General features: G+C 51.8%; 2 protein-coding genes across 3 annotated transcripts in view; one reads left to right on the plus strand and one right to left on the minus strand.

Annotated features, from left to right (window-relative positions):
* Positions 1-6307: 6307 nt before the first annotated feature.
* On the minus strand, positions 6308-9411 carry TMEM79 (transmembrane protein 79). Of its 2 annotated transcripts, none has more exons than XM_032093700.1 (4): positions 9090-9409; positions 7441-8261; positions 7037-7250; positions 6308-6795 (listed from the first exon to the last, which is right to left on the minus strand). In XM_032093700.1, exons 1-4 carry the CDS (start codon positions 9320-9322, stop codon positions 6591-6593), a joined length of 1473 nt encoding a protein of 490 aa, XP_031949591.1. In that variant the 5' UTR covers positions 9323-9409; the 3' UTR covers positions 6308-6590. The 2 variants fall into 2 exon arrangements, with proteins under 2 accessions (XP_031949591.1, XP_031949592.1); XM_032093701.1 differs by having other exon boundaries at positions 6702-6890; positions 9090-9411.
* A 1449-nt stretch (positions 9412-10860) lies between these two features.
* The window catches only part of SMG5 (SMG5 nonsense mediated mRNA decay factor), a 30978-nt gene continuing 15164 nt past the window's right edge, over positions 10861-26674 (plus strand). The window contains exons 1-9 of the mRNA XM_032093562.1: positions 10861-10965; positions 17050-17148; positions 17759-17882; positions 18515-18671; positions 21604-21693; positions 22995-23084; positions 23964-24042; positions 24620-24745; positions 25197-25265. Of these exons, the coding sequence (XP_031949453.1) occupies positions 10889-10965; positions 17050-17148; positions 17759-17882; positions 18515-18671; positions 21604-21693; positions 22995-23084; positions 23964-24042; positions 24620-24745; positions 25197-25265 (911 nt within the window). The 5' untranslated portion in view covers positions 10861-10888. The remainder of the gene's footprint in view (positions 10966-17049; positions 17149-17758; positions 17883-18514; positions 18672-21603; positions 21694-22994; positions 23085-23963; positions 24043-24619; positions 24746-25196; positions 25266-26674) is intronic.

The raw sequence follows: 26674 nt of genomic DNA on the forward strand, positions 1-26674 counted from the left end.
AGATTAATTACTTGACAAATTTCTTCAGCATCGCTTTTCACTGAAAATTCTTCTAAATAAACTCTTTCCTTTGAAAAATAGCAGCTGTTTCAAAACAGCAATTTGTTAAAACAACCCCACATCATTGGTTAATTGCAGGGGACTTCATGCTTAGAAAAACCAAACAAAAACCCCTGACACCTTCACAGCCAATTTGTGAAGCAGATGCTTTAGGAAAGGACATGCCTTGCTGGCCTGCGTAGTACTGGTAGCATTTCTTTATCATGTTTCTTTGAGCTGCTCGAGGGTATGCTTAAATGAGGAATGAGCCTAATAAAAAGAAATCACAGAAGGCACTTGGTTAAGTGACATAGGTTAGTCCTCAGTACAAGTCTTACCTGTGAAGGCTTGTGTTTTAGAAGGTCACTGGGCAAGGTGGGTGTGAAAAATGCTGTGTTAATGTGCGAGCTCTTTGTGTAATCCCTATGGATGGAAGTGTGTACCCAAGTGTTTCTGGGCTGCTCATGTGTAGCAGAGGGGGAGAAGAGAGGGAGGAGCAGAAATGAATGTATATATGAGGGGTAACATTGTGGTGCATGGATAAAAATTAATCTGAGCTGCTCCTGTGGGATCCCATGGCTTCAGGCCCTCTGAAGCCACCAGTCCCCATCCCTGTGGATTTGACATCATGCTCTGGTCCTTTTGCTTTTTCCCTGAGGAAGGTCCAGATGCAGGGCCAGAGGTGACACCACAGTAACAAGGTGGCACTGGTGGGGCTGTGGGTGGGGAAGAGGCCGGCTGGCTGGTGGGGACCCTGCCCTGGGCTGGGGGCACCCTCCAAGGACACAGCCTCCCCCAAGAAGTCTATCTCAGTGGATCTGGGGACAGGGCAAGGGACAGCCTCTGTCCCCAGAGTGGGGCAGGTGGGACAAGGAGCCTCAGGACTTCTCCAACTCTGCTCTGTCCTCCCAGCTCCTTCCTCGCAGCCCTGAGGCGAGGGAAGAATGGAAAACCCTGTCTGCTCCAGAAACATTTGTTACTGGAAAAATAAGTCAATGAAACAGGACCCCCAAATCCCTGGGAAATTGGAGCTGATTCCTTTTGGGGCTAGTCCCAGCTGGGGGCTGTGGTGGCTCGGTTCCAGGCCCTCCACTCTGTGTTTCACTTGGCCACAGTACTTCCTGGGAATTCCAGGGGCTTGACAGAGGAAAGAATCCATCAGGATCCTGATGGCTCTGTGTCTGAGGCCCATCAGCAGGTTTGTTGAGGATGCAGGGGGACCTGGGAGGTGGCCCAGGATGGGATGCCGTGGAGCACAGGGAAGTATCACTGGCAGCCCCTGACCTGAACTCCCCCCATGCCTGGCACAGCACCTGGGCTGGCACTGGAGACCCCAGAGCCACCAGCTGGCACTGGGAGCCCCCCCGGCCACCACCTCAGCCATCCCTTGGCCCCGTGTGCCTCACCTGAGCACGATTCAGAATTCCTGCTCCATCTGCATGGCCAGGTGCTGTTCCTTCTGGGCCACCTGCTCCAGCCAGTTCCATCTCAGCCACTGCTTCAGCTCCACCTTCCTCTGTGCCTGCTCCAGCTCCTGCTGCCGCCGCCATTCCTGGTCCGTGGCACCTTGGCTCCTCTTGGCCCTCAGAGCATCCTGCCCAAAAAGGGGGCAGTGCAGGGCTCTGGATGGGCTTCTCTCAGGGGCAGCTATGGAAGCCCTTGGCCATGGCTTTGGCTCTCTGCCAGCACCGCTCCAGGATATCCCCTGGCTCTAGGGATTGGTTCTGCAGATCTCCCACATCCAGGGGCTCTTGCTCCTTTGCTGGGGTGGTGAGAGGGACAGTGGCAGGTGAACACGTCACCTGTCCCCAGGCCACTCACCCACTCTGCCTGCCAGGCCTGGGTGAGCAGGAAGCCAGCGCACTGGGCTGCGGCTGCCGTGGTGCACTTTCCACTATCAATTGAAAGGTACTTACAAAGTGAGGGGAGAACCTCCTGTCAAAGTCGCGCTGAGCCAGGATTCCTCCCTGCCCGGGAGCACTAGTGAAGCCAACCTGGAAAAGGCAGGGAAAAGACAGGCTTTGCCACCTTTCCTCCTCCTCGCTCCACAACTGGGCAGGGTGAGAGCACAGGGACACGCATCCTCCCTGAGCACCCAGCTCCAGCAGCGCGGTCAGCTGTAGCCGCAGGGCTCCTATAAATCATCCACTTACCACGACCTGGGCACCCTCCTGGGCCAGGTACGTGATGGTGGCAGAGGTGAAGTTGAAGTACCCAGCTTTGAGAGGCCGTAGAACCACGGTGTGGGACACGTTGTGATACGACTGAGCAATAGTTAACTCATGTAAGCACAGTTAACTATTGGGAGACAGCAAATGTTGATCACAAAACCTAAGAAGCAGGATTTGCCTTAATATTGTCAAGATAAGAGGAACAAGAATCTGTTTGAAACCAGCACAGAAACTGCTGAGTCGTTCCACAAAGGACTGCCCATGCTCCAGAAAGAAAGGTGAAAGTGCATTGTGACGAAGACTACTGATCTTCATCAGAAAGACCCCCGAGGAAGAAGAGGAGCCTTCCTCAGTGCGACCACCAGGGTACACAGGTCATGCGTGGTACGTATGCTAATGATATTAATGACTTCCGAGAACTAATTTGTATAACCACTCCTATCCCAAGGAATGTGATGAATATTCATGAATTTTACCCATAATATTGTGTTGTAGGAAGTGCCGGTGTGTGTGTGTTCGGAGGAGCGATTCCCACACACCCGGCGCCGAATAAAACAAATACCCACTTCTCTGACTCTGTCTCTGAAGTGTCTCCTGGCCTGGTTGAGGGCGATTCAGTTGCTGGCTCGGGGAGCTGGACGTTAAGGAAAACGTTTGTATTTCATCACGGGAAGAAAACTGAGGAGATGGGAATGAGCAGACTGGAACAGAACTGGTAGAATCAGCTGCTCCTCCACATAAGCAAACCCAATATATAAAATTACAGTATTGCATTAGTGTTGTAAGAGTCCAATATGACATCCATGAATCGCCCCAAACCAGGCCTAGAGACACTTCAGAGACAGAGAAGTGGGTATTTGCTTTATTCGGCATGTCGGATGTGGGGGATTGCTCCTCCCAACACACACACACACACACACGCACAGAGCACTCCATACAGTCCAGCATTATGTGTAAAATTCATGAATATTCATCGTATTCCTTGGGATAGGAGTGGTTATACAAATTAGTTCTCGGAAGTCATTAATATCATTAGCATACGTACCACGCATGCCCTGTGTACCCTGGTGGTCGCACTGAGGAAGGCTCCTCTTCTTCCTCGGGGGTCTTTCTGATGAAGATCAGTAGTCTTCGTCACAATGCACTTTCACCTTTCTTTCTGGAGCATGGGCAGTCCTTTGTGGAACGACTCAGCAGTTTCTGTGCTGGTTTCAAACAGATTCTTGTTCCTCTTATCTTGACAATATTAAGGCAAATCCTGCTTCTTAGGTTTTGTGATCAACATTTGCTGTCTCCCAATAGTTAACTGTGCTTACATGAGTTAACTATTGCTCAGTCGTTTCTCATCAACATCATCATCGCTACTTCTTTTAGTGATACTGCACTCAGCATGCCTATGTCTGCCTTTAAAAAATAAAAAATAATTTAAAAACCTCAAATAAGCCCCAAACACCCTTAACACTTTCTCCTACTCTCTCCCTTATTTTCATCTTTTCCCTGCTGCTTTCCCAGACAAAGCTTCTCCAAGCCACAGACTACGGAAAGCAATCCAGAGGTTTGTTACCTGTTGATCATTGAGGCCACATAACCATAGGCTGCAACTGTCTCTCCCACCCCATCCTTCCACAGGGCAGGCTGTTCCCAGTCTCCAAACAGTGACACAACACCTGTCCTGGGCCTGAGAACCTCTTTTTATAAAGAAGAGACTTGACTTTCTCTGCAAAGCACCTTCCTCGTGCAGCATCTGGTTGTCAAGAGGTTAATGCATCCAACCTACACCTTCCCTATATTTTTCTTCCTGGCTGCCAGCTGCTGGCACCCTGGGAGCTGGAGGGGACCAAGTAACTGTGAGAGGGGAAAACAAAGCCTTTTTGTAGGGCAGAGTGATTTGAGGGAGAAAAATGTGTGGAGGTGGAAGCTTTTCTGGGCACTGACACCGTGAAAGGGCAAACGGGGCTGGTTTACTGCCCTCGGTCCCTGTAATTAACACTGAAGAACTGAATGGGCCAGAAATCAAAGGAGTTCTCAGGCCTGGCAGGAATGGAATGGTGCTGGAGCCCAGCAGGAGCCGAAGGTGCCCCTGCCCCTGGACTGACTTGTGCCCTGTATGAGCGTGTGGGGCTCAGGGGGGCTTTGCCTGTGAGCTCTTGGTTCAGTGCCCTGGGTCGGGTCCCTCATGACAGGGGCTACCCCAAGGCTTGGCTGGGTTTTTGCAGAGTCCTGTTTCTGGGTTTGGGGGAGGAAGGAGCTGTCTGCCCTGCGGCCTGGCCGCTCGGAGCTCAGAACCAGTGTAATAAATGGTTAAAAGTTTGGGGTTTTTTTGGTTGAGAAGTTAAAAGTTGCTTGTTAGAGGAGTGGGGGTATGCAGTTAATGAGTTAATTGTTATTGCGATTGTACGGGTGTAATGTTGCCATGTACCCACTAGATGGGGACACCAATGGGGGAAAGTAGCGGGTCTATACAAAGGAAGAGAATGTTCTAGAATGTTCTTAAGACAACCCAATAATCATGATATAAACACTTTGAAGGATTATTGGTTAAGGGGCAAACCAATCACTCGACGCCCCAGAGACTGACAGAATTGAATACCAATGAGAACCGTAGCAACGAGCCATCAGAGGGAGGATCTGAGCTGCACCAATCACAGCATCAAAAGAGACGATAAGAACTGCTCCGGGGCCCAGCCCCCCGGTCTTCCTGAGGAACCTGAGGGCAAGGGAATATTTTGTGTGTCGCACAGTTTGTTTTTCTGGGTTGTCAAGTGGGACTTGGGCTTACCTTGAGTCTCCGCTCCTGGTTTTCTTTTTAATAAACGAGCAGACTTTTATTGAACCCAGAAAAGTCCAAGCCTCGTTTATAACACCAGCGCGCGTGGCGCCAAAGCACCGGCTCCCGCCGGACCCTCTGCCCGCGACGCGTTGCCGCGGCCACTCCTGTGTGTCGGACTCCGAGATCCCGGTCTGCTGCGTTTTTCCTGCACTGCAAGTCTGCTTAATTTTTTTGTTTCCTGTCCAGTTGGGGGGTCCGGAACCACCGCGCGGGATGTCCCCGCACCTCTCTGCGCGGTAGGCCGGCAATCACGGCCCGCGGCCGCCCGTGACCCCGGGCTCGGCCCTGCCGCCATCACCGCGGGGAGGAGCGCACGCGGCACAGCGCCCCCTGCTGGCGCGGGGAGCCATCGCCAGCGCCCCTGGCGGCCGCGAGCGGAGCTGCAGCGAGGGGGGAGCGCCGCGGGCGGGAAGGGAGCGTTCAGCGGGGGCGGGGCGGTGCTGCTGCTGCTGCGGCCGTCGCGGTTTGTTTGCCTCGTTATACATACACATACTGGTAAAGAACTGCTACTGCTTTTCCCTTATCTTTCCCTGAAGGCCCTGTGATTTCAAAGTTGTAATAATTTGGGGGGAAGGGGATCACATTTTGTGTTCCAAGGGAGGTTCCCGCCTTCCTTGGCAGACATCTGTCTTTCAAACCAAGACACCTCCCCTGACACAGCTTCATTCCATTCCTCCAGGTCCTTGAGTCCTGTTCTCTGGTTTGGGTGGGATGTTCCTGTGATACAGCATTGCAGGATGGGAGGTGGAACAGGCCAGACATCTGGCAGATCTGGACCTGGAGTGGCTTTTCCTGGATTGGGTGGATTTTTTACTGCTTTGGGTTATGATTGAGAACTGAGACCATCAGACATGTGACTCCCAGGGGCCCCTTCATGTCTGCAGAATGAGGGGCTCAGCATCCATCCTGGGGAGGATTGGCCATCCCTAGCCCTGGGCAGTGGCAAACCTGGTGCTATGTCACCCAACCTGGCTTCTCCCTGCATCCCTCCCTGGGGAGGGCTCTCTCCCTCCTGCCTGGCCAACTGGTTTGTGAACTGGGCGCTAAACCTCCACCAGGAGGAAGAGGAGGGGACAAGCAGGGTGAGACTGGCAATGCAGGGACCCAGGAGTAGGATGCAGGGTTGGGAGGGGGACAGTCTGGGGGAAACATCATTTTTTCCCTCTTGGAAACATAATGTTGAGGCTGGATGATTGCATCCTGTAGGCGAAGCTCTGAGTCATTCTGTGCGGAATTTAACTCACCCTCCCCAAACCAGCCACAGAGCTGCTTGGTAAAGGGCTTTATTGGGTAAAGTTGGCTCTAGCAGGAGGGGAAGCAAATCCCACCCCATCCCCAGGGAACAGGGCTGGCGGTGTCTTGCTCTGTTCACCTTCCAGCAGGAGTCTCCTGGTGCAGAGGGTTTGCAGCCTGGTTCTGTGGGCCCAGCAAAACCTCACTGTGGCCATGCAAGGAGCAGGGGCCCAGCTGGATCTGCCAGCACCCCTGTGGCAGGGCATCAAGGAGGACTCAAGCTCTTAGGGTCCAGGCGCCCCACGTCCCGCCCTCCCTCACCCCCAGTGCCGGAGTTTGGCTTGGCTCTCCTTGGAGTGGCCCTCAGGCTTTGCCGCTGCCACAGAGAGGAGGTTCTCGGGCTCCAGGACAAACATGCCATACAGGTTCCAGAGCAGCATGGCCAGGAGCGGCAGGAAGGTCATGCTGAAGCCGAAGGCACGGAAGGAGCGGCCGATGGCGTAGGACATCCAGAAAATCAACCTGGAGAAGGCAGAGAGTGCGGGCTCAGCCAAGGGTGGTGCTATGGGGCTGGCACTCAGTGGTTCTGACCAGTGAGGGTTTCCCGGACATGGCTGCTGTAGGAAGTGGGATGCAGGATGAAGAACCCCTCCTGGCTCTGGTGAGCTGGGTGAGGTGTTGCCAGAGTGGGAGTTTGCACCAAGGGATGGTTTGCTGGCGCTCACAGAGCGCAACAGCACCCCAGGGTGAAGGAGTCACTTACCGGGAGATGGCAAAGAGCCCTGTGAGCAGTGGGATGAGCTTGAGGAGCTCTTGTGGGAGGTAGGTAGCCAGCACAGCCATGTTGAAGAAGTAGAGGATGAAGAGGTGGATGGACTGGGAGACGTAAGTGCGGTGGATCTCCACCTCCTGGTGGAGCTCTCCAAAGGGCTCCAGGGCAGAGGAGCAGAGGCGGGAGATGCCGCTGACGATCATTCCTGAGGGAGAGAGAGAGGGGCTGACTGGGTGCCCAGAGGAGCCATGGTGAGGTTTGGGGAGCACCAGGAGGGGAGAAAAACTCCATCTGCTGTTCCTGGTGGGAGCAACGGAACCACAAAGAGCTCAGCCCCAGGGCTAATGCAGCCCAGAGCAGGGGCAAAGTGCTCATACTCCAAGCCCATGGCTCACCCAGCACGACGGGGAAGGTGGCAAAGGCGGCGCAGCGCAATGTGTAGACCAGGCGGGCGCTGACGGTGGGCAGCAGCGGGGCGTCGAAGGGCAAGAAGATGTAGGCCCCGTAGATGAGGCAAGGGCAGAGGAGCAGGGTCCCTGCCACTGATGCCATGGCCTTGAGGTTATCAGTGCCACACTCCCTGGCACATGGGCACCGCGACTGCTCAGCTGGGGGCTTGACCATGCGCCCCTCAAAGCCCACTGGGCCCCGGTAGCGCGAGGGGCCGAGGGGGAGGAAGACCTGCTTGTGATGGAGGCTGCTGGGTCTGTCACTGGGGGGAACATGGTCCCCCCTGCCCTCCTCCTGGGCCCATGGGGTGGGGTGCTGCTTCTGCTTGAAGGGGCTCTGCTCGATGCACTGCGGGTCAATGGGCACAAAGACGTGGGCCGCCATCACAGGTAACTGGGGGACCTCCTCATCTTCAGCCTCAACTGTGGGGCAGGTGGGAACAGCTTCCTCTGGGTCTTCATGGCCCCCCTCAGGACTTGAGCGCCTCTTCATCTCCACGAGCTCCGGCTGGCCCTGGGTGTTCTGCTGGCACCGGTCCCATGGCAGGGTGGCATCAGGGTCTCCCAGGTGCTCATCTGGGGCTGGTGGCACCGTTTCCAGGGCTACCTTCCCCAGCTCCAGCAAAACCACCTCCTCGGAGGGCAGGACAGGGTCCGCAGCAGCCATGAGAGCGTCCAGTTCTGCAGTGCCGGGGATGCAGCTGGGGGCACTTGTGGTGTTCAGAGGGGATGAAGTTCCTGTCCTGTTTCCAGTTCCTGCTTTCACCCTGGACCAGGAGAAAGGAGACAGAAAAATTTACATCAGAAATGAGAAATCTGGGGTCACGTGCACAGCCCCAGTTACAAAGTGGGGGCAAACTGGCACCCCTGGAGCCCCCACCACCTGCCCGTCCTTGCACTAGGAGGGGAAAGCAGTGCCTGGTGTCCCCGTGCTCTGGCCCTTGGCAGTGGGATCAGGTACTGTCCTAGGCAGGGTGAACCCTGGGGGTGCAGGTCTGGCTGCAAAACGGGGCAGCCTGGGGATTGCTTCCCCCACTGAACAAACATCCTGGGGGTTCTGGCTGAACACAGCCTGGATGATACAACCAGCTCCTCTGTGGCTCTGTCCTGGGCCAGGACCAGCCAAGCCCTGGGGAGAGGTGACCTGTCTACTTCCAGGAACCCTGGCTACAGCCGGCCAGGTTTGCTGCCTCTTGTAGCTGAGACTGATGTGGGGTGGGCAAAAGGGGCTGCTGGGTGCCCTTCCATAGGGTGCAGGAGGTACAGGCAGAGGTCCCACGTTGTTACCCATTAGGGGAACCCTGTCTCTTGGCCCGTCCTGGGTGCTGCTGTCTGTCTCCTGCAATGATCAGTTCACTCCTCTCAGCACATTCATCCCTGCCCCATCAGCAGGAGCCTTGGCCTGGCCACAGGTGTGGGGAAACTGAGGCACGGAGCCGCTTGGGGCTTCCTCCGAGATCCACACACGGAAGTAGGGCTGAACAGCTTCCTGGGCCTCCCGCACCTCCAGCGCCCGGATCGCGGACCCCAGCCCCGCTCCCAGCCCCCAGCCCCGCTTCCCCCGCGGCACCACCTCCCCTCGCTGCAGGACTCACTCGGGCAGAGGCGCGGGGCCATGGGGGCCGCGGGACAGCTCTGCCGGGACCCTGCGGGATTCTGGCACTCTCCCGGCCGCCTCTGCACCTCTAACCTGCCGAACCAGCTCAGGTGGGACGGGCAGAGGGGCGGGCGCGGAGCCTCGCCCAGTCGGGCGGACCCTGCGCCCGTCCCAGCCCGGGCCGGGCAGCGCCGGCGGGGGGGACACGGGGAGCCCTCGTGCTGTCCCCATGTCAGGCAGGGGACCCACCCGGATCCCTCCCTGCCCGGGCCCTTCTGGCTGTGCCGAGTTAAAGAGCTCCCTAAACACAGGCACAGTTTAGAAAGGAAACAAACAAATCAGTCCTTGTTTATTCTGCGAGGGTGCGAGGTGGAGTTTTCCACAAATCGAGCGCACTGTGATAAATGAGTGAATATGTCTTTAACATGTATAAGTGATGATGTATTATGTAAAAATAGTGTTAAGGTAAAATGTAGTTAAGTGGAAACGAGATTAAGGTAAATTGTAACTTGGAAATAGTTGTACTATGTTAAGAAATTTATTAATAAATACATGGTAACAAACGTCTTTTGAGCTGAGAAACTACAGAGCCAGGAGCCGAGATATCTTAGAGAAACAAGATAAACCGCATGCATCCCAGGAAGACTGTTCTCCCGTCAGAACTCACACCTCCCACGGGAACTGGCAGCTGCAAATGAGGCTGGAGACTGGGGAGGCACCGGAGAGGGCTGCCTGCCTTCCGTTCTGAAGCGATCCCGAGCACCGAGGCGGCGGCATGCTGGGGGAATGGGCAGAGACCGGACAGGGGGGAAAGTTGAGTGAAGTGTAAATTACTTTCTGGGCTTAATGAATATGTAACAGTTTAAGAGAGTACTTAAGCCCACAGTGAAATGAATGGAGGGCGCCTCTGGCAATATTGCCAAGTGCCCCAGCGCTGTGATTTGCCTTTGTTCTACTAATAAATGTTCAATATTATATTGCTAAAAAAATTTAGCTTTTGTATTCATTTTCTTCCGCACCAAGAATAACACGAAGCTACATCTTTTATACAGTAAAATTTACATAAACGCGTCTATCCAGTACATATTCCCCGCCTACATATTGAATATTCGTGTGGCGTAACCTAACACAATGCTTGAAATACGAAGTCTTTTTATTTTATTGAACAACTTTTGTTACAGATATTATCTGACGGCACGGTTATGTTTACAAAAGGTGAGAAGACTCAGGCTGAAGACATATAATTCAGCTCGAAGGCACCACTGCGGGAGCCGCGACCCCACAGGACCCGCCCGCATGCCTGGGGACACCCGGCACAGCGGGATCCCAGAGCGCCGAGGGATTCCTGCGCCGTTCCCCGCGCTCCTGGCCCCACAGCCACGGGGGGGGGGGCTCTGGTGAAGCCCTCGATCCGGGCAGGGGGACCCCGGCCCACCGCTCCCGCCGGGCCCGCACCGGGACTCGGCCCCGGCCGCCTGACGCCGCCGCCATGTTTGCCAGCACTAAGCGCTGGCACGGCGGCCGCGTGCGTGAGCGAGGGGAACTCTCGCGAGATGACGCCGCCGCCGCCGCCATGTTTGCCAGCACTAAGTGAGGGCGCGTGGCGAGAGTTCGCTCTCGCGAGGCGAGGTCATCCCCGCCGCCGCCCTGCCCGCCCGGCGCGGCGCAGCCGCGGGAAATCTCGCGAGAGCAGCGAGGGGGCAGCCATGGCGGCCGAGCGGGCCCGGGGGCGGCGGCGGCGGCGGCGCGGGCGGTGCTGAGGGGCCGCGGGGCCGGGCCGGGCCCGCCGCGGGCGCGATGAGCCAGGGTGGCGGGGCCGCCGGCGAGAGCGGCGAGCCGGAGGCCAAGGTGCTGCACACCAAGCGGCTGTACCGGTGAGGAGAGGGGCGAGGGGGGCCAGAGGGGATGGAGTGGCCGAGAAGGGGCGGAGGGTGGGGGACACTGGAGGGAGCTGGTGTCGGGAAGGAGCCGGGGCGGCTCCAGATTAGGCTGGGGAGGGCCAGCGCGGAAGGGCTCGGGCGGTGACTCAGGGGGACGGGGAAGGATCTGGGGAGGGAGGGGAACAGGGGATGCCTGAGGAGAGCAGGGGGAGAATGGGGCTGGGCAGGGTCCGGCGGGGACTGGGGGTGACGGGAGGGAAGGGAATTGGGGCGGGGGAGGTTGGGCGAGGTTGGAGACGACCAAGGTGAAGGGGATTTAGGGAAGATGGAAGGAAGGGAGATGGGGCAGTTGTCAGGGAAGGATTCCGGGGACTGGGGAAGGAGATGGCGGAATCGAGGTAACAGCAGGGATTAACGGGGCGGGGGGGACCTCTTGAATCCAGGGGAGACGGGGGGAACGAGGGTGAAGGGGATCCGAGGGATGTTCAGAGAAGACGGGGAAAGGAGATGATGGAATTTAGGGAAGATTGAAGTGAAGAAGTTGGGGAAATCTAGGGAAAAGATGCAGTGCAAAGGGAGAGGAGAAGAAGGAGGTTTTGGGAAGACCGGGAAAGGGAATGTGGGGAAGGGAGTTGTATGAGATCCAGAGAGGATAAGCAACACACGGAGGGGCAGCACTGGTGAAAAAGGGGTCTGGTGGCTCTAGGGCAGATGAGTCAGACCAAGGGACGGTGGAGGAAGGAGCTGTGGGAGATCCAGGCAAGATGGGAGAATGGAGACATGGGGGAAGGAGATAGGTGGGAGAGTAAGAAGGGGGTCAGGGGTAAGGGGACACCCAGGACGATGGGTCAGGACATAGGAGTTCTGCGGGATTCAGGGAGGATGGTGGGGGCTGACGAGAAAGGAGTTGTTAGGATACAATGGGATAAGGGTGAGATGTAGAGTCATCCAGGGAGAGGGGGCGTGGAGAAGGTGTCCCTGGCTTTGGCTGTAGGCAGGAGTTACATGAGGAGTGCAGGAGAAGAGGATGTGAGGAGCAGGAGGGTGAGCTTGGGCACTTTGCTGTTGCGTGGAGGGCAGGACTGCTCCAGCTGCAGATCTTTCCAGTTAAGCACTCCCTAGGACTCTGGTCCCACATTTCCACACTGTCCATTAGAAATGGCGTCAGAGAACAGGATTGGGGCACTCCTTGCTGGTCTTGGTGAGCTCAGACCCCCAGAACAAGATGTCCCATGGGATGAGGTGTCACGCTGTCAGCCCCAAGCTGTCTCTGCTCCGCTTGTGATTTGTTTTGTGAGTGCAGCCCAGAAATTGATCCCTTCTGACTCAGGTTCCCTGTTAGTACCACAGATCCACAGGAGTTCCAGCAGCAACTCTGGGTCTCAAAGATGAGCAAAGTGATGGAGACAAGAGACAAATTTTACATGGGGGTTCATTTCTTTCTGTCTTGGTGACATTGACTGTGTCCTTTCACCTCATGGGACCTCACTGCCCTCCTCTACAGCAGGGCAGGGCTTTGCCTCCTGTTGGGGCCACTGGCAGGATCTGTGCCCAGGAATCCCCACCAGTAACTGCAGGTTTGGGTGGTGGTTATTTCTGTTTGCACAATGTGCTCAGTGCAAGCGTGTTCCTGCACTGTGGAGGTTCAGTGGGTTGCTTTTCTTGGTGCGAAGTCAGAAGTGGGACCCAGCGGCTCAGTGTGCTGGAGGTATGGGCTGCACAGTCCTGCCTGGAGCACCTCGGGCACCTCTGTGTCTGCTGCCACGCTGAGACACCTGCAGTGGTCTCAGCCATGTCAGCTGGAGGCTGAGCTGGAGCAGTAGACTGCTGTGCCCGCCACCTCCCAAGGAGTGCTGGACAGGGCCAGAGAGGATGTACAGGATGTTTGTGCTTCTGCCTGCAAAACAGAACATGTTTTGTTGAAACCATCCTTGTTGTGGTTCAGGACCTGTTCTGCTTTGCGTTCCTGGTGCTGCTCAGCTCATCTGACAAGTGGAACCTCACGTTCTGCTGCAGCCGGCAGGAGAACGGCCTGTGGCCAGATGAGGGATTGTCATCCAGGCAAGGGAGGGGTTGTTTTCTGTTTGAATTTTTATAGCAGAATAAGGCATGCGGTTGCTCTAGAGCATTTTTACAGCACAAGAAGAACCACCCCCCTCCTGCAGGGACAGCTCTTCTTTAGCTGGGAGGAAGCATTGTGATTTTAGCGCAGGATTTATAGTACCTGCAGTGGCCACAAATTTCCGTCTCTCTAGCTGACAGTTCTCTGAGCAAGTTCCCACCTTAACAGTCTCCTGTCACTTCTTCTCTGTTTCAGCCTGAAGTGGGGTTGCGTGAAGTGGGAGTTTCCTGCCCTCCAAGCAGCCTGTTGTGTGGTGACTGTGGTCTCTGGGAACTCATGACTATTGCACTAAGTGGCGCCTTTGAGTCACAGATGCGTGAATGTCACAGTCCCAGCTCTAAACTGTGATCCCATGGTATCAGCGTTGTGTCAGCTTGTGGGAGTTGAGCTCAGGTCTCCAAGGTCCTTGGCAGCATGTTGGCTGTTGGAGTGTCCTTTCAGAGATGCGGGTGCCCATCGCTGCTCATAGGGTACTCTTTGACCTTTTCCAAGTCTTCCTAGATTGATAGTTCCCAGGTTTCACCTTGGAATGTGGCAACTGCATTATCCTGGGTCCACTTTTACAATGCATGTTGTAGCATAAGGTGACCAGGTTTATTTTATAGGTTTCTGGGTAACCATTAGCTTGTGGACTCAGCGTTGCTGTTCCTGTGTGGAGCCTGTTCCAGACAGTATGATTTGTGGGCTGACACATGCCAGAGCAGAGATGAATGACTGCAGGTCTTTTCTCTGAGGAATGTCTTACTCCTCAGACACTGTGGCTCTTAGTGATGTACTAAATAAAGAAACAGAGGGGACAAATAATTCTCCCCGCTGTCCTGCTCCATCCCAGACTGTTAATGGCACAGAGGAAAGGGGGCAGATCAGTGTCTGTATGGCTCGAGAGGACTTGGTATTGGCCTGTTTCCACCCTGCTTGGCACCATGTGCTGTACTTGTTCTTTTAATAGACTAGCATCTGATGTGCCTCCTTTGTGGCTCTGATGTGCTGTCTGAAAGCAATGTTAAAGCACAGCATGTAGAAAAATGGGTCCTGGGACAGGATTTGTCCTCTTAATTGCTAGGGAAAGTTCAACCTGTGGTCTCAGGCCAGTCAGGGTATAGATGCTAAAGTGCATTTCCATCAGTGCATGGTCCACAGCACCTGTGTTGGTGTTTCCCAACGTTTCTGGAGTGAGGCCGGCTCCTGTCCCTTTTGTCCTCACCGAGTCCTCTTTCCTCAGCACCTCAGATGTGGGATCCTGGGAGGGCCAGCTGTCACAGATTCTGCTTTACTGCTCCCTCTTTCTCTTCCAGCAGCACCATGGGACCTGTGTAGACAAGGTGATGTTTCAGCTGGGGCCTCCCTTAGGGCTCACGGGCCACATCCCAGTGTGTCAACCTTGCTGGTCTCCGGTCATGAAATCTGTTTCTTTACAAACCCTGAAAGAACAGCAGAAACACTGAGTGTGTGCATGTGCCCATCCAGGGCTGTTGTAGAAAATTAGGTTGTATGGCAGATGCCCTCTGGGCCACCTTGAGGGGAAGGTAAAATACCTTCCAGTGTCCTTGCTCAGCCTGTCCCTAGAAGGAAACTTTTCCATACTTCTTGTTTGGCAGGCCACTGGGATCATTTCCTACACTGAATGTCATGGACATGTGCACTTGTATTGGACACGCACAGCTGAGATTCAGCGCTCACCGAATGTCAGTTTACAGCTGCTTTACTGCCTATGTCAGGAATCAACAATTGTAGTTTAGGATAGTTCTCTCTGGGAATCAATGAATGAACCTGCAGTTCCCCTTTCCTCTGGTCACCCTTTGCACAGGAAGCCAGTCAGCTCCTGGTGTGCTGAGGGAGGGACTTTGAGAGCCACAGCTAGGACAGCAGTGCCAGGTTACAGTAAGGAGATGTGCACTGCCTGTGCTTTGTGGGGAAACTAAACCGGGGGGCTTGTTGGAATGTCCCAGCCCCAATATGAGCTTGGCTGGACGCTGCATACTCAGTGCCTGTTACCTTAAAATGTATTTTACTTGCTTCTTTCCTTGCTGTGAGGGTACGCAGCTGTCAGAGTTTGCAAAAGGCCTTCAGGCTGTATGAGAAAGAGGGCAGTGAGCAGGAGGGACTGGATGTCAAGGATGTAACAGGATTTTTTGTGTGATTCTTACTATCTCCATGGTCGTCTTCATGATTATTCAGGAAGAAGTTGGTTCAAGTCTATGGTGTTTTGCTCTCCCAGCGCGTTGCATGAGATGCTTCTGTTCCCCATGCTTCCCTTCTCCTGTCAATTTCTGTGGTTACTGGAAACAAGTGAGATTTCCTTACCTTGAGTGAGAGGCTTTCTGTGGCACAGCAGGAGATGGGACATTTTCTTTGTGAGCTCCGGAATGTCCTGGGGCTTTTTTCAGGGAGGTTCCTTTGGGTGTAGTGAGTTTGTGAAGAGAGATTGGCCTCACCGGGAAGATGCTGGCATAGGAAACCGTCGGTTACTTTGCAGTAATATCTTTAGTTTTCAAGGAAGTGGTGGTGGTTTCAGCCTCCCAGAACATGGGCTTCCAGGCTTTGGTTTGGGAGTGCCCTGTGCTCCATTTGCCACCATCAGTGCAGAAGTAGCAGGCTCAGTCACTGTGTGGTGCTGTGAGCGTAGTGGGGGAGTTCCCGATCTGCAGGTGACGGAGATTTCGGGAGGGGGAGCAGACTGGCTGCAGCAGCTCACTGCTCTGCTTGGTGGGAATTTGCTCTGGTCCTGCCTTTTGTGTTTGCAGCGCATTGTGATTGTCTTCAGCTCCTTGCTCCAGCAGCTCTTGGGTGCAGCAGGCTCAGCAGCCCCGGTGGGACGGGTATTGGAGCAAAGGAGGAATGACAATGGGTGCGGTAGACTTGAAGCTGAGGGGGAGAACAAGGACCACTGGAGTTTGGTAGCTGGTGGCTTGGGAGATGTACTGCTTAAAGAAGAGCTGGGGAAAGTTAACTTCAGGAGTGGGTTTGGTGACCTTGGATACAGGCAGAGCAAAGGAGGAGGCTGGAGGTGACCTCTTGTGTGGGAGGGGTTGACGGTTGATTGTGCTTTATTGAGCTGTTCCTGAGGTATTGATGAGGTAGGTTCAGCACTAATGGTGCTGAAAGTCCCTGGGTTTATTTCACTGCAGCATTCAGAATTGTGGTGTGATTTGTTCACAGCTACAAACTTTTGAGTGCTTGAGATTTACACATAGTGTGGGATTTTTCCTCTAGCAGGAGGGTCTTGGGCAATGATTCACCAAAGTACTTTTTTGCATGGCTCAGAGGTTTAGAGGTCGCTCACTCTGTCTTTTGGCTGGCTTTCAGGGGAGAAAACCTTGGAACAAATTTCCTCTTTTATGCTGGGTTTGAATATCTGTTATCTGTCACTGAGAGAACTTTAAGGGGTTTAACCAGAGTGAATCCCTGTAGTGAAGATGGGGAAGTTTTGGCAAATGAGAGACTTGTGTTGCCTTCTTTCGTAGGCAGGTTGGTAAGGAAACAGGAATTGGTAGAGGTTTGATTCTTACACCATTAAAACTTACCCCAGCAAAACAGTAGTTATTAGAATTCAATCAATTTTTTTAATCACAGCGTTTAAGACATTTAAATTAATCTGAGTGTAGGTATAGCAGGTTTAATTACTGAGGTTGCTAATGTGGCCAGAGACATTTCTGATTTTGCAACTGTAGAAATAATTGACATATGTGATCAGGCAGGCAGCAGTAAGTGGTGACTGAACCACTGTTCTGCAGCAAAATGCCTATAATGTGTGTAACTCTGCTTTTTTCTGCTTTCCATAACCACCTTCAAGTAGAATGCAAAAAGGAGATCAGTAACTGTGGTGTAGTGGTACAGGGCAGTGGGCTGACAGTGGAACTAAATAGGCCAGTGTGGTTCTTTGCAGACACCTCTGATCTGCAGTGATCCCAGGTGACCTGCTGTCCTGAAACTCTTGGTTCTGTGCTCTCATGCAGGGCAGTGGTTGAGGCCGTGCACCGGCTGGATCTCATCCTTGGCAATAAGGCAGCTTATCAGGACGTGTTCAAGCCAGAGAACATCAGCTTGAGGAACAAGTAAGTTGGGCAGTGTGCTTGTGTTTTGTTTTTGGCTGGGGAAAATCTGTGTGAAGCAACACGTGGAGCTGTTGAATCTGCAGTTTTAATGCTTATTTGGTTTGTAGTGTGCCTGTTGACCTGGGATCCTTCCAGGTTTTGGAAGCAGAGGCTGGATTTCAGACCTGTGTTTGAGCAGCACAGTCCATGGCTGGAGGCTTTCCTGGGTGCCATTGATACAAATAAATTGTCTTTGTGTTGGCCAATTCCTTCCTTGTAATAAAAACTGTGGGGCAGAAATTTCTTACACGTGTCTAAAATCTTCTATCACTTTTAGGGGTTGCTGAGCAAGGAGGATTTTTCTTAATCATTTTTTAAGCTGTCAAGCCAATTCTTGTCATTACTGCACTTCAGGAAGACACTGATGGCCATCTGAGTCCGGTGGGCACTGGTTTTAAGTATATGGCTTTTCCAGGTGCTCTTGTGTGGGAGTGATCCAGGCTGTACCATCACCAGATGGCCTGGCTGAGCCATTGTAGTGGATTGGGGTTTTCCGCTTCCGTGCTTCTATAGTGGCAGCTATGTTTGAGGCTGCAGCAGCTCACTGAGAATGCTCTGCTCTCTGTCCCAGGCTGCGGGAGCTGTGTGTGAAGCTGATGTTCCTGCATCCAGTGGATTATGGAAGAAAAGCAGAAGAACTGCTCTGGAGAAAGGTGTACTATGAAGTTATTCAGCTCATTAAAACAAATAAAAAGGCAGGTATCTATGGCTCTGGCATGAGAAGGTCTCTGGCTGTGCAGTGGATGAGGTGAAGTTTACAGCTTCATTTGCTTGGAGAAGCTGTGATCTGAGCCCAGGGTGGGAAGCTGGGCACTCTCAAATTCCTATGGAGCTGTCTTATGTGTCTGGCAGTAGGCAGGTAAGCACTAACATGCTGTTGAGAGACCTGCCATTGCAGAAGGCATTTCAACAGAATTTGCTTATTTTTTGTGTTCCCCTCTTCATAAGATAGATCTCTCCAGGTAGAGCAATAGTTTTAAGAGGCTTTGTCAGTGCTAATTGTTTTTACAAGAGTTGATCACTGGAGGGTCCTCAGTGCTCTCTGATGCTATGAGCCCTGCTGGCTTTCCAGGGGTCTGGGTGCATTTAAGGTGCTCTAACTGGATACTTCGATTTTATTTATTTGTTTTTGCAAGTATTCCTCCCCGATGTTGACCCTTGGTAAATACCACTAGAGGGAACACTGTTGAGCAGGAGCAGGTACAGAGCTGTGCAAAACCAGTTCCAGCTGAGCTACCACTGTCTTGCTTCACTCTCAGTGCAGCTTGGGTGCCCAGCCTAAGCCGCGCTCCAGACTGCGTTAACGTGCTCCTTTTCCTTCTCCCAGCACATCCACAGCCGCAGCACCCTGGAGTGCGCATACCGGACTCACTTGGTGGCTGGCATAGGATTTTACCAGCATCTTCTGCTCTACATCCAGTCTCATTATCAGCTGGAGTTGCAGTGCTGCATCGACTGGACACATGTGACGGACCCTCTCATAGGTTTGTGCTCAAGGTGTTTGGCTCATGGGCAAGGCTGAATCCCACACAGGTGATATCCCCTTGCAGTAATCCATCTTTGTTTCAGCATTCAAAGGAATTTTTTTTCCCTGGTTAGCAAGGTCTCTGTTTAGAAAAGACTGTCCTGCTCTCTTTTCCGTGGCACTTTTTTTTTTATATATATAATACTAAATTAGGGAAGAAAGAAGGGTTTCTAACAGGAAAAAAACAGTGTGAGAAAGTTCTTTAGTAAAATTGTCTGGTGATGGCAGATTTTTATGGAAAATTGAAGAGCATTGCTGGCTGTATAGGATGTTGTTAAAAGCTTAGTTAAAGCAGACAAACAGGGGAATAGATTCTTGAAATCAACAGATTTCTGTCAGTACATCCTATTCACTATATGTAAGACACTGTTCCTCCTCTTGGTGCCTCTTCTGTCTGTGCTGTCTTCACTGTGTGGCTTTGAAACAGCTATTGAATCTTGGACTGAGAACACAGGAAGGCCCTGTATCTCATGTTAGCTGGCCCATGTGACCTCTGTGTGCCCTTAGGTGCAGGGAAGTCTGAGGTATTGTACCTGTTAGGGAAGGAAGAATAAGAGTATGTACAGTCCTGAAACAGCCCAAGACTGCCTGTGCATTCACATCCTCTATTATCTTGTAATGGTCTGTTCTCATTTGCCTAGGGTTGTACTCAGTGGCCTCAGGGTACGTGTTTCTGTTGTGGGGGGTTTCCAGGTGAGAAATGAAGCCTCTGTTTTGTGAACTGTATTAGCAAGGGTTTAACTGATGTGCTTAAAGCTGGCAGGGGGCAGGATGGCAGCACCTGGCTAAGGGAAGTTAGTGTGTCTTTAGCAAAAGGTTTTACTTTCTGGGATCCTACTCTCGGTTCTGGGAGATGATGGCATCGCTCTTGGCTTCAAAGTGTTGGTTTAAAAGGCTGATGTTCTTGGCAACTGTTGCTTTTGAAATGTATCTCAGTACTGCAGAATTAATAAATCCTCAATATGCATGTTCCCTGTGGGTTTATACCCTGAGGGGTGATTGCATATGAAAGGCTCCCCTTGTTCAGGTTTCTTGGTGTGTTTGGGCTCTTCAATTAGAAGGATGCTGCAGGTGAGCACGTAACTGGAGAGCAGAGATGAACTTTTGCCTATCCAGGAAAGATGGATCTGAAAGGATCCCATATAAACCACGGATTGGGGTGGGCACAGCTTGATGGTTATATGGATGGGAGCGAGAGTAGTCAGAGCAAAAAAGGGAGCGTGAGTCCAGCGGTGTATGTGGACACGTATTTAAGGCTGTGTATTTGTACAATGTGACTTGTACAACACCTGTTGGGAAGTGGGAACAGCTCCTTACTGGTCACTGCAGCCTCCAGATTTCATGTCTACCCTTTTAGCCTCAGCCAGAAGGGAAGCAGAGCGCAGACTGGATCGGTCTTCAAAATCTTCTTTGGGATTCCTGCTTGAGGGAACTTTCTCCTCTAGAAGGTGTGAGTCCTTGGCAGCAGGAAGACTGAAGCCAGGCTGAATCCGTGACGCTGGGGACCCAGTGGCAGCGGGCGCTCTCCGGAGGGGAAGTGCAGACGCAGCAGCCTTTGCCTCCTGATCTCTGGCTGAACTGTGGCCCTGCTGGCTGAGGGGGAGGTGGGATGTGCTCTTTACAGGAACTCAGTCATGTTTGATGACTTTGGTTAGTTCAGATCAGCTGGCTACAGTCCTCCTCTGTTGCTTTTGACACTTTCCACTGCCTGAACAGCTCTTTTTTTTTAAGTTTAGTATAGAATAGACAAGACTATTTCAGTTGGAAGGGACCTATGATTGTCCAGTCCAACTGCCTGAATAACTCAGGGCTGACCAGAAGTTAAAACATGTTGTCAAGGGCATATTCCAAATGCCTCTTAAACACTGATAGGTCTGGGGCATTGACCAGCTTTCTAGGAAACCCATTCCAGGGTGTGACCACCCTCTGGTAAAGAGAGGCTTCCTCATCTCCAATATAAACCTCCTTTGATGCATCTTTGAACCATTTCCATGTGCCCTATCACTGGATGCCGAAGAGAAGAGACTGGCACCTTCCCCTCCTCAGGAAGCTGCAGAGAGCAATGAGGTATCCCTCAGCCTCCTCTTCTCCAACTTAGACAAGCCTGAAGTCTGTGGCCTCTCTTCCCAGGTTGTGCCTTCCAGCCCTGTCACCAGCTCGGTTGCCCTTCTGAACCCACTGCAAAAGGCACTGTTGTCCAGAGGCAGTTCTCCCTAACTGGCTCCAGCTGTCCTGCCTACAGCGCAGATTTCTGTCCTAGTTTTGCTTACCTTACCTTCTTCCCTTTTTGGTTGGTCAGTCCTGAGTCTGCATCTTGGTCCTGAGACAATGAGTTTGTTTCCATCTTGAGTGTTGGAGAGGGTCTGTCCCCATTGTGTGCTGCTGCCCAGTGCCAGTGCTCAGAGTTTGTTCTGGTTTCCAGGGATGTGTGCCTGCTCCCATCCAAAGGCCTCATTAGCCATGCTGATGTGAAAACAGCCTTATTACTTGTGTTCAGTGCTAATGTGAGCACACGATCACACAGACAGGAATTGGCCTTTGTCCTCTCATCTGAGGGCAGATGGAGCCAGGTCTCTGTGGCAGACCTTGTAGACAAGGTGACAGTCATTTATTTCAGTGCCTGTTGGTGGTGCGGTGACACGCACTGCCCCCATCACCAGGGAGTCCAAGGGGACTGAGTGAACAGCAGAGTCTCTAAGTATTTTTCTGCATTTATTTTCCACATTTTGACAAGAGTGACCCAGTGCTGCTCTACAAGATGGCACAGCTGGCAGTGGGGTCTGACCGTGTGGGATTTGATTTGGGTGTCTTGGGCAGCGGCATGGGCAGCTTCTGTGTCTTCCCAGCAGCCTCCACCCAGTGCTCTTAAGTGATTCTGTGTTTGCTCATAGGCTGCAAGAAACCCGTGTCTGCGTCAGAGAAGGAGATGGAGTGGGCACAGATGGCATGTCACCGATGTCTGGTTTATCTGGGAGATCTAGGTAAGGACAGCATTGCCTCTCAGGGCAGCCTTTAAAGTGGGAAAAAGATGGTGCTTGTGCCATGTGAGGCTGTTGCTGTTGGGCACCAGCCAAGGTTACTTGCAGATTCTGTTTCCCTCTGACATCTTTGTCACAGACTGGGATAAGCTGAAATCCTCATGGCTGAACTGCTACAAGTTGCAGGAGCTTTGTATTTGGGCAGGTGGGTGAGGAGTTTGCTGCTGCTAAGCAGCTGTAGCCATGGCTGTGAAAGAGTGGAAGTCTTTGCTTTTATTTACGTTGTTTCAACAGTGTGAAGGATCAAAGAGAGTTCAGTTCAGATTGCACAGTTGTGACTTGCCTTACAAAGCCACTGCCATCAGCACCGTGGGACTGAAAATCAGATTTAGGCAATATTGTATATCAGTCCAGAGTTTTGCCACTGCAAAGCCCCGGGTTCTTTGTCATTATGCTTGGCTGTGTGTCATCCTTTTTATAAGCAGGCATGACTGTCCCACAGTCACGACCTCCTGAAGTGTGTGGAAAGTGTGTCAGCTTCTTGATTGTGAACATGTGGGAGTAAAGGCAGGGAGAAAACGTGGCTGTGTGGAGAGCAGCTCTTGGAAGTGCGGCGCAGGTACATGTGTCTGATGCTGCAGCCTCCAAGCTGGTGAAAGCTGTTTGGTATTAGTGTTTCATATGAATCAGCCTAAAAATGGCATTGCAAATAAATGTCTTGTGGGGGTAGTAGGAATGACTTACCTGAGTGGTGGGAGAGAAGTGTGCTTACCTTTTCACAGTGCTGTCACCTAAGGTTTCCAAAATGCCTACATTTGTCAAAAAAAAAAAAAAAAAGAGACAATAAATGAATAAAGTCCAGTCTAGACACAGTCAGGTACTTTATTAAGTCAGCTGACTTGATTTAGGCTTTACACCCTGCTGTACTAGAATATAGTCTGAGGTACAGGAAAATGGAGCACAGCTCTTGAGTTACTTCAAGGATGGATGAATCAGCACTTAACACATAGATCAGAAGAACATCTTCCTTTTGTTCATGTGATGCTGCAAGTGTGGTGGGCTCTGCCCTTGGCTGGAAGGGCAGGAGTTGTGGTGTGTGGTGTGAGCAGGTGAAAGAAGAGTGTTTCATACAGGCCTGTCAAACCCTGTGTGTTGCAGTGTTTGCCAAGAGCAGTTCTTTGGTGGATTTGTTGACTTGGCCAGTATTTCAAGTTTTGTGGTATTTTTAATCTGTAGGGAAACTGCTGCTCTGCAGCAGACGCTGCCTTTGGGTTTCTGATGCATGGTGTGTGGTTTCCTTTCAGCTCGCTATCAGAACGAGCTGGCAGGTGTGGACACGGAGCTGCTGGCTGAGCGATTTTACTATCAAGCCCTTTCTGTTGCACCACAAATTGGTGAGTGACTTACCATGAATTTATAGTTGTTAAAATCATGTTGCTGCAAAGTAAAAACAATGTAGTACTACACTGGTTAGGTTTATATCCTGCAGCTGAGAGAGGACTGGTTTTATCCTCTGGTTAAAGTTGCTTCCTTTGAGAACTTCTCTTGCTGGCAAGCTGAACAGAGGAGTTAAAGCCAGGGTGCTCTTTGCCAGTGACCTCACCGTACTCATCTGAGAAACTCAGACTTCCCTGACTGCGGTGATGATGTACCTGTGGGCTAAGGGCAGATCCAGCTCTCCATTGCCAGGAGCAGAGCATTATTGGTCACCTTCCCCTTTTACCCTGAAAAAAAAATCTCATGTGCTGCTTCCTCCTTCAGAAGTGCCTCCTTCTGGGAACACATCGGTGCCAGAGTAGAGGGCCTGTCACACCTTAGAGTGTGCGATTCCAGCCACGTGTTCTCTACACGCTGTCTTTGCAGAGTTCTCACTGAACTGTTTGAGAGGCTGTTCCCAAATAAAAGTGGCAAAAGTTTCTGCACCACAGGAGCTGGAACAGAGCTTTCAGATGCTGATGATGTCTATGTCAAGGAATATGGAGTCAAGGCCACAGCACTGTTAATGCAGAGGAGGAGGCATTGTTTGCTCTTCTCTCTTACATAGATAACTGGCACAAGGTGGGGAGGATCTAAAAGCTCTGTAAAACAGAAAACAAACCTTGGATAGTGGAAAGATTGAGTAGTCCAGGTCTTTGTACTGCAGCTTTGCTACTCTTTGTGTCTCCTGGCTTCCCTCCTGTGTGGAAATGTAGTGAAAGGGAAAGGATCCGCTTTCTAGCCAGGGCCACTGGAGAATTCCAAGTGAAATCCATTGCCCCTCTCCTTCCTGACAGGAATGCCTTTCAACCAACTGGGGACGTTGGCAGGGAGCAAATACTACAATGTGGAAGCGACCTACTGCTACTTACGCTGGTGAGTTCCTGTGGATCTGGGTGTCCCAGGCAGGGCAGCCCCACGCACTGCTGCTGTGGGTGCCAGATCCTCTTCTTACTTTGAGCTTGGCACTGTTTTCAGCAAATGAATTTTAGAGGAAGGGAATGAGATGAGTTTGGTTTGCCCTTGAGCAGGGCTGGTGGTAATGACAGCAAGCCTCGGTCAAACCAAAGCATTGTGCTGGTTACTAATCACCTGTGCAGGGCTGCACCCAGAGGGCTTTGCCCAAGCCCCTTGTGTGAGCTGGAGAGCCAGGCTGGAAGCAGGGTGGAGGTGCTAAGGGAGGCACCCTGTGGCGTGAGCTGGGTGGAATTCCTGGCTTGAAAACGCTGATTTGAGAAGATGTGTAAGCAGGGCAGGTGCAAGCTGTGAAGCAGCTGAAGTGCAGTTTGTAGCCATCGGTGGGAGTTAAGTTGCCCAGCATGTTCAGACAGCAGCACTGGGTACCTGTCCTCATGCCTCGATGCCTGAATAACTCACTAGTGAGTTAAAGCCATAAAATGTGAGCAGCCTTATGGCAAAGTAACTTTCACTGTGGCCTGTTTTGGTGCTTTAGCATCCAGTCTGAAGTGTCCTTCGAAGGTGCCTATGGGAACCTGAAGCGGCTATATGACAAAGCAGCCAAGATGTATCATCAGCTGAAGAAATGTGAAAGCAGGAAGTTGTCTCCAAGCAAGAAAAGGTAAGAAGGGAAAGAAAAGGAGAGGTGCAGGCTGAGAGTTTGCAGTGCCACTAGTGTATCCTCTGGGTTGAGAGTAGTGTCTTTGTGGGAAGTGGAGCTGGTAGATGGGCCATTCAGCACGGTGACTGTTCCCAGAATTTTGAGAGCCCCACTCTAGACCCCATTCTTGCTCTCTTGGGTCATAATTTCAGGAGAAAAGCTAAATGCTGGCTGGGTGTAGAGGTTGCATTGAGAGATTTTCTCACTCTCCCCTGGAGTTGGGGACTGTTCATGAGGGTTGGGGCATATTGGTGAAAGTTGGCAGTGTATAAACTGTCTTCTTTCTCTCCAGTTTCATCAGAATGGACTTTTCAGTTGAGACCTGATTTACCTATTAATAGAGCTCTGTCAGCCCAGCCCATCTCTGTGATGGGGCACCTGCTTTACAGTGTTTTCTCCTCCATCTTTTTAGAGGAAAAGACATTAAGAGGTTGCTGGTGAGCTTCATGTACCTGCAGAGTCTTTTGCAGCCAAAGAGCAGGTAAGCTTATGGTAGATTGTATCTTCTATTGATAACTCACAGTAGCCGGCCCTTGGAATTGGAAGGGATGGTTTCCTGTAGGATAACAGTGCCTGTGCTGAGGCTTTCTGCCAGAAGGCCCAAGACTTTGGACTATCTGTGCATGGAGCATGAAGTAGATTGTGTTTCCAGGGGAGGCTGAAACACCAAAGGGTTAAATACTTTGTGACTTGTCTAAATCAAGCCAGCCTGAGTGAGTGCTGAGCTCCTGAGCCTTGCAGCTGTCTCTGTGCTGTACTGTGCCTTTGGTGTTTGCTTACCCCATGCAGTCATCAGATGCTTTTTCCTGGCAAGCCCTGTGTTCAGGCTGATGGGACAGCAAAGAGTTGCCATCCGCACGTGTGTGGGGCTGTTCACTGCACTTGGAAGTCTGTAACCAAACACCTTGTTCACAGAAACACCAAAACCTGGTTGTGTTAGAATAAATGGGAGGCTTTGTACAGCTCTGTGATTTTGGGCTTTTGGATTTTTTTATTGGATTTTCTCTGTCTCTGCTGGGGAGGTTTTCAGGTGATTTTAAATAAACCTCTTACTGCTTGAACAGGTGTTTTAAATTGCTTAGATAACAGGCTGCAGTTAAATTCATCATGGAATGGTTTAGGTTGGAAGGGACCTTCTGGGGCTCCAGTACTTCCCCAAAGTAGTGTTCACTGTGAAGGTAGATGCAGATGTGAAGTCAGATGAGCTTGCTCAGAGCCTCATCACACTGAATTTTGACTGGATCCAAGGACAGAAATCCCACACCTTTCTGGTCCCCTTTCCAGTGTTTGACCACCTTTACCATAGAATTTTTTTCTCCTTTCATCTAGTCTCATTTTTCTTTTCTGTAGTGTGTACCCATAATTTCTCTTCCTTTTGCTCTGCACCCCTAAGGAGAGTCTTACTCAGTCCTCTGTAATCACCCGTTTGGCATCTGGAAACAGAAGACACCCCTCATGCCTTCTGTCCTTCAGGCTGAACAAATTCTTTGCCTCTTCTCATACATCATGTTCTCTGTTCCTCTGCTGGGCTAAGTCCAGTTTGTGAGTGTGTTTTTGTTTGGTGGGGTTTTTTTTGTCCTGGGGACCCCAAGACTGGATATAGTGCTCCAGATGCCACCTTGTGAGTGCTAAATGGAGAGGGAGAACATGTCCTCAACTTGCTGGCTCTGCCCTTGCTCATGCAGCCCAGTATGGGATTGGCTTTCCAATCCTGCCTTATACTGAGGTGGAACTACAAGGCTCCTCTACTATCCACTCAACAAGTATTTAGCACATAAGAAATTTGGGAATTACTTCAATTTCCTAAGCACACTTTCCCCTGAAAAGGCTTTGCTGGAAGTTTCACAGACAGGACTGTTTTGTAACTAGGAGGCTCCCACAGCCCATGGG

This window comes from Corvus moneduloides, chromosome 29 (assembly GCF_009650955.1).
Source record: "Corvus moneduloides isolate bCorMon1 chromosome 29, bCorMon1.pri, whole genome shotgun sequence".
NCBI classification, from domain to species: domain Eukaryota; kingdom Metazoa; phylum Chordata; class Aves; order Passeriformes; family Corvidae; genus Corvus; species Corvus moneduloides.

Coding starts and splice junctions, on each gene's coding strand:
- TMEM79 (XM_032093700.1), bottom strand. CDS start 9,322: ATGGGGACAGCACGAGGGCTCCCCGTGTCCCCCCCGCCGGCGCTGCCC. Junction 8,262..9,089: donor GGCCCCGCGCCTCTGCCCGA/GTGAGTCCTGCA, acceptor CTCCTGGTCCAG/GGTGAAAGCAGGAACTGGAA. Junction 7,251..7,440: donor CACCTTCCCCGTCGTGCTGG/GTGAGCCATGGG, acceptor TCTCTCCCTCAG/GAATGATCGTCAGCGGCATC.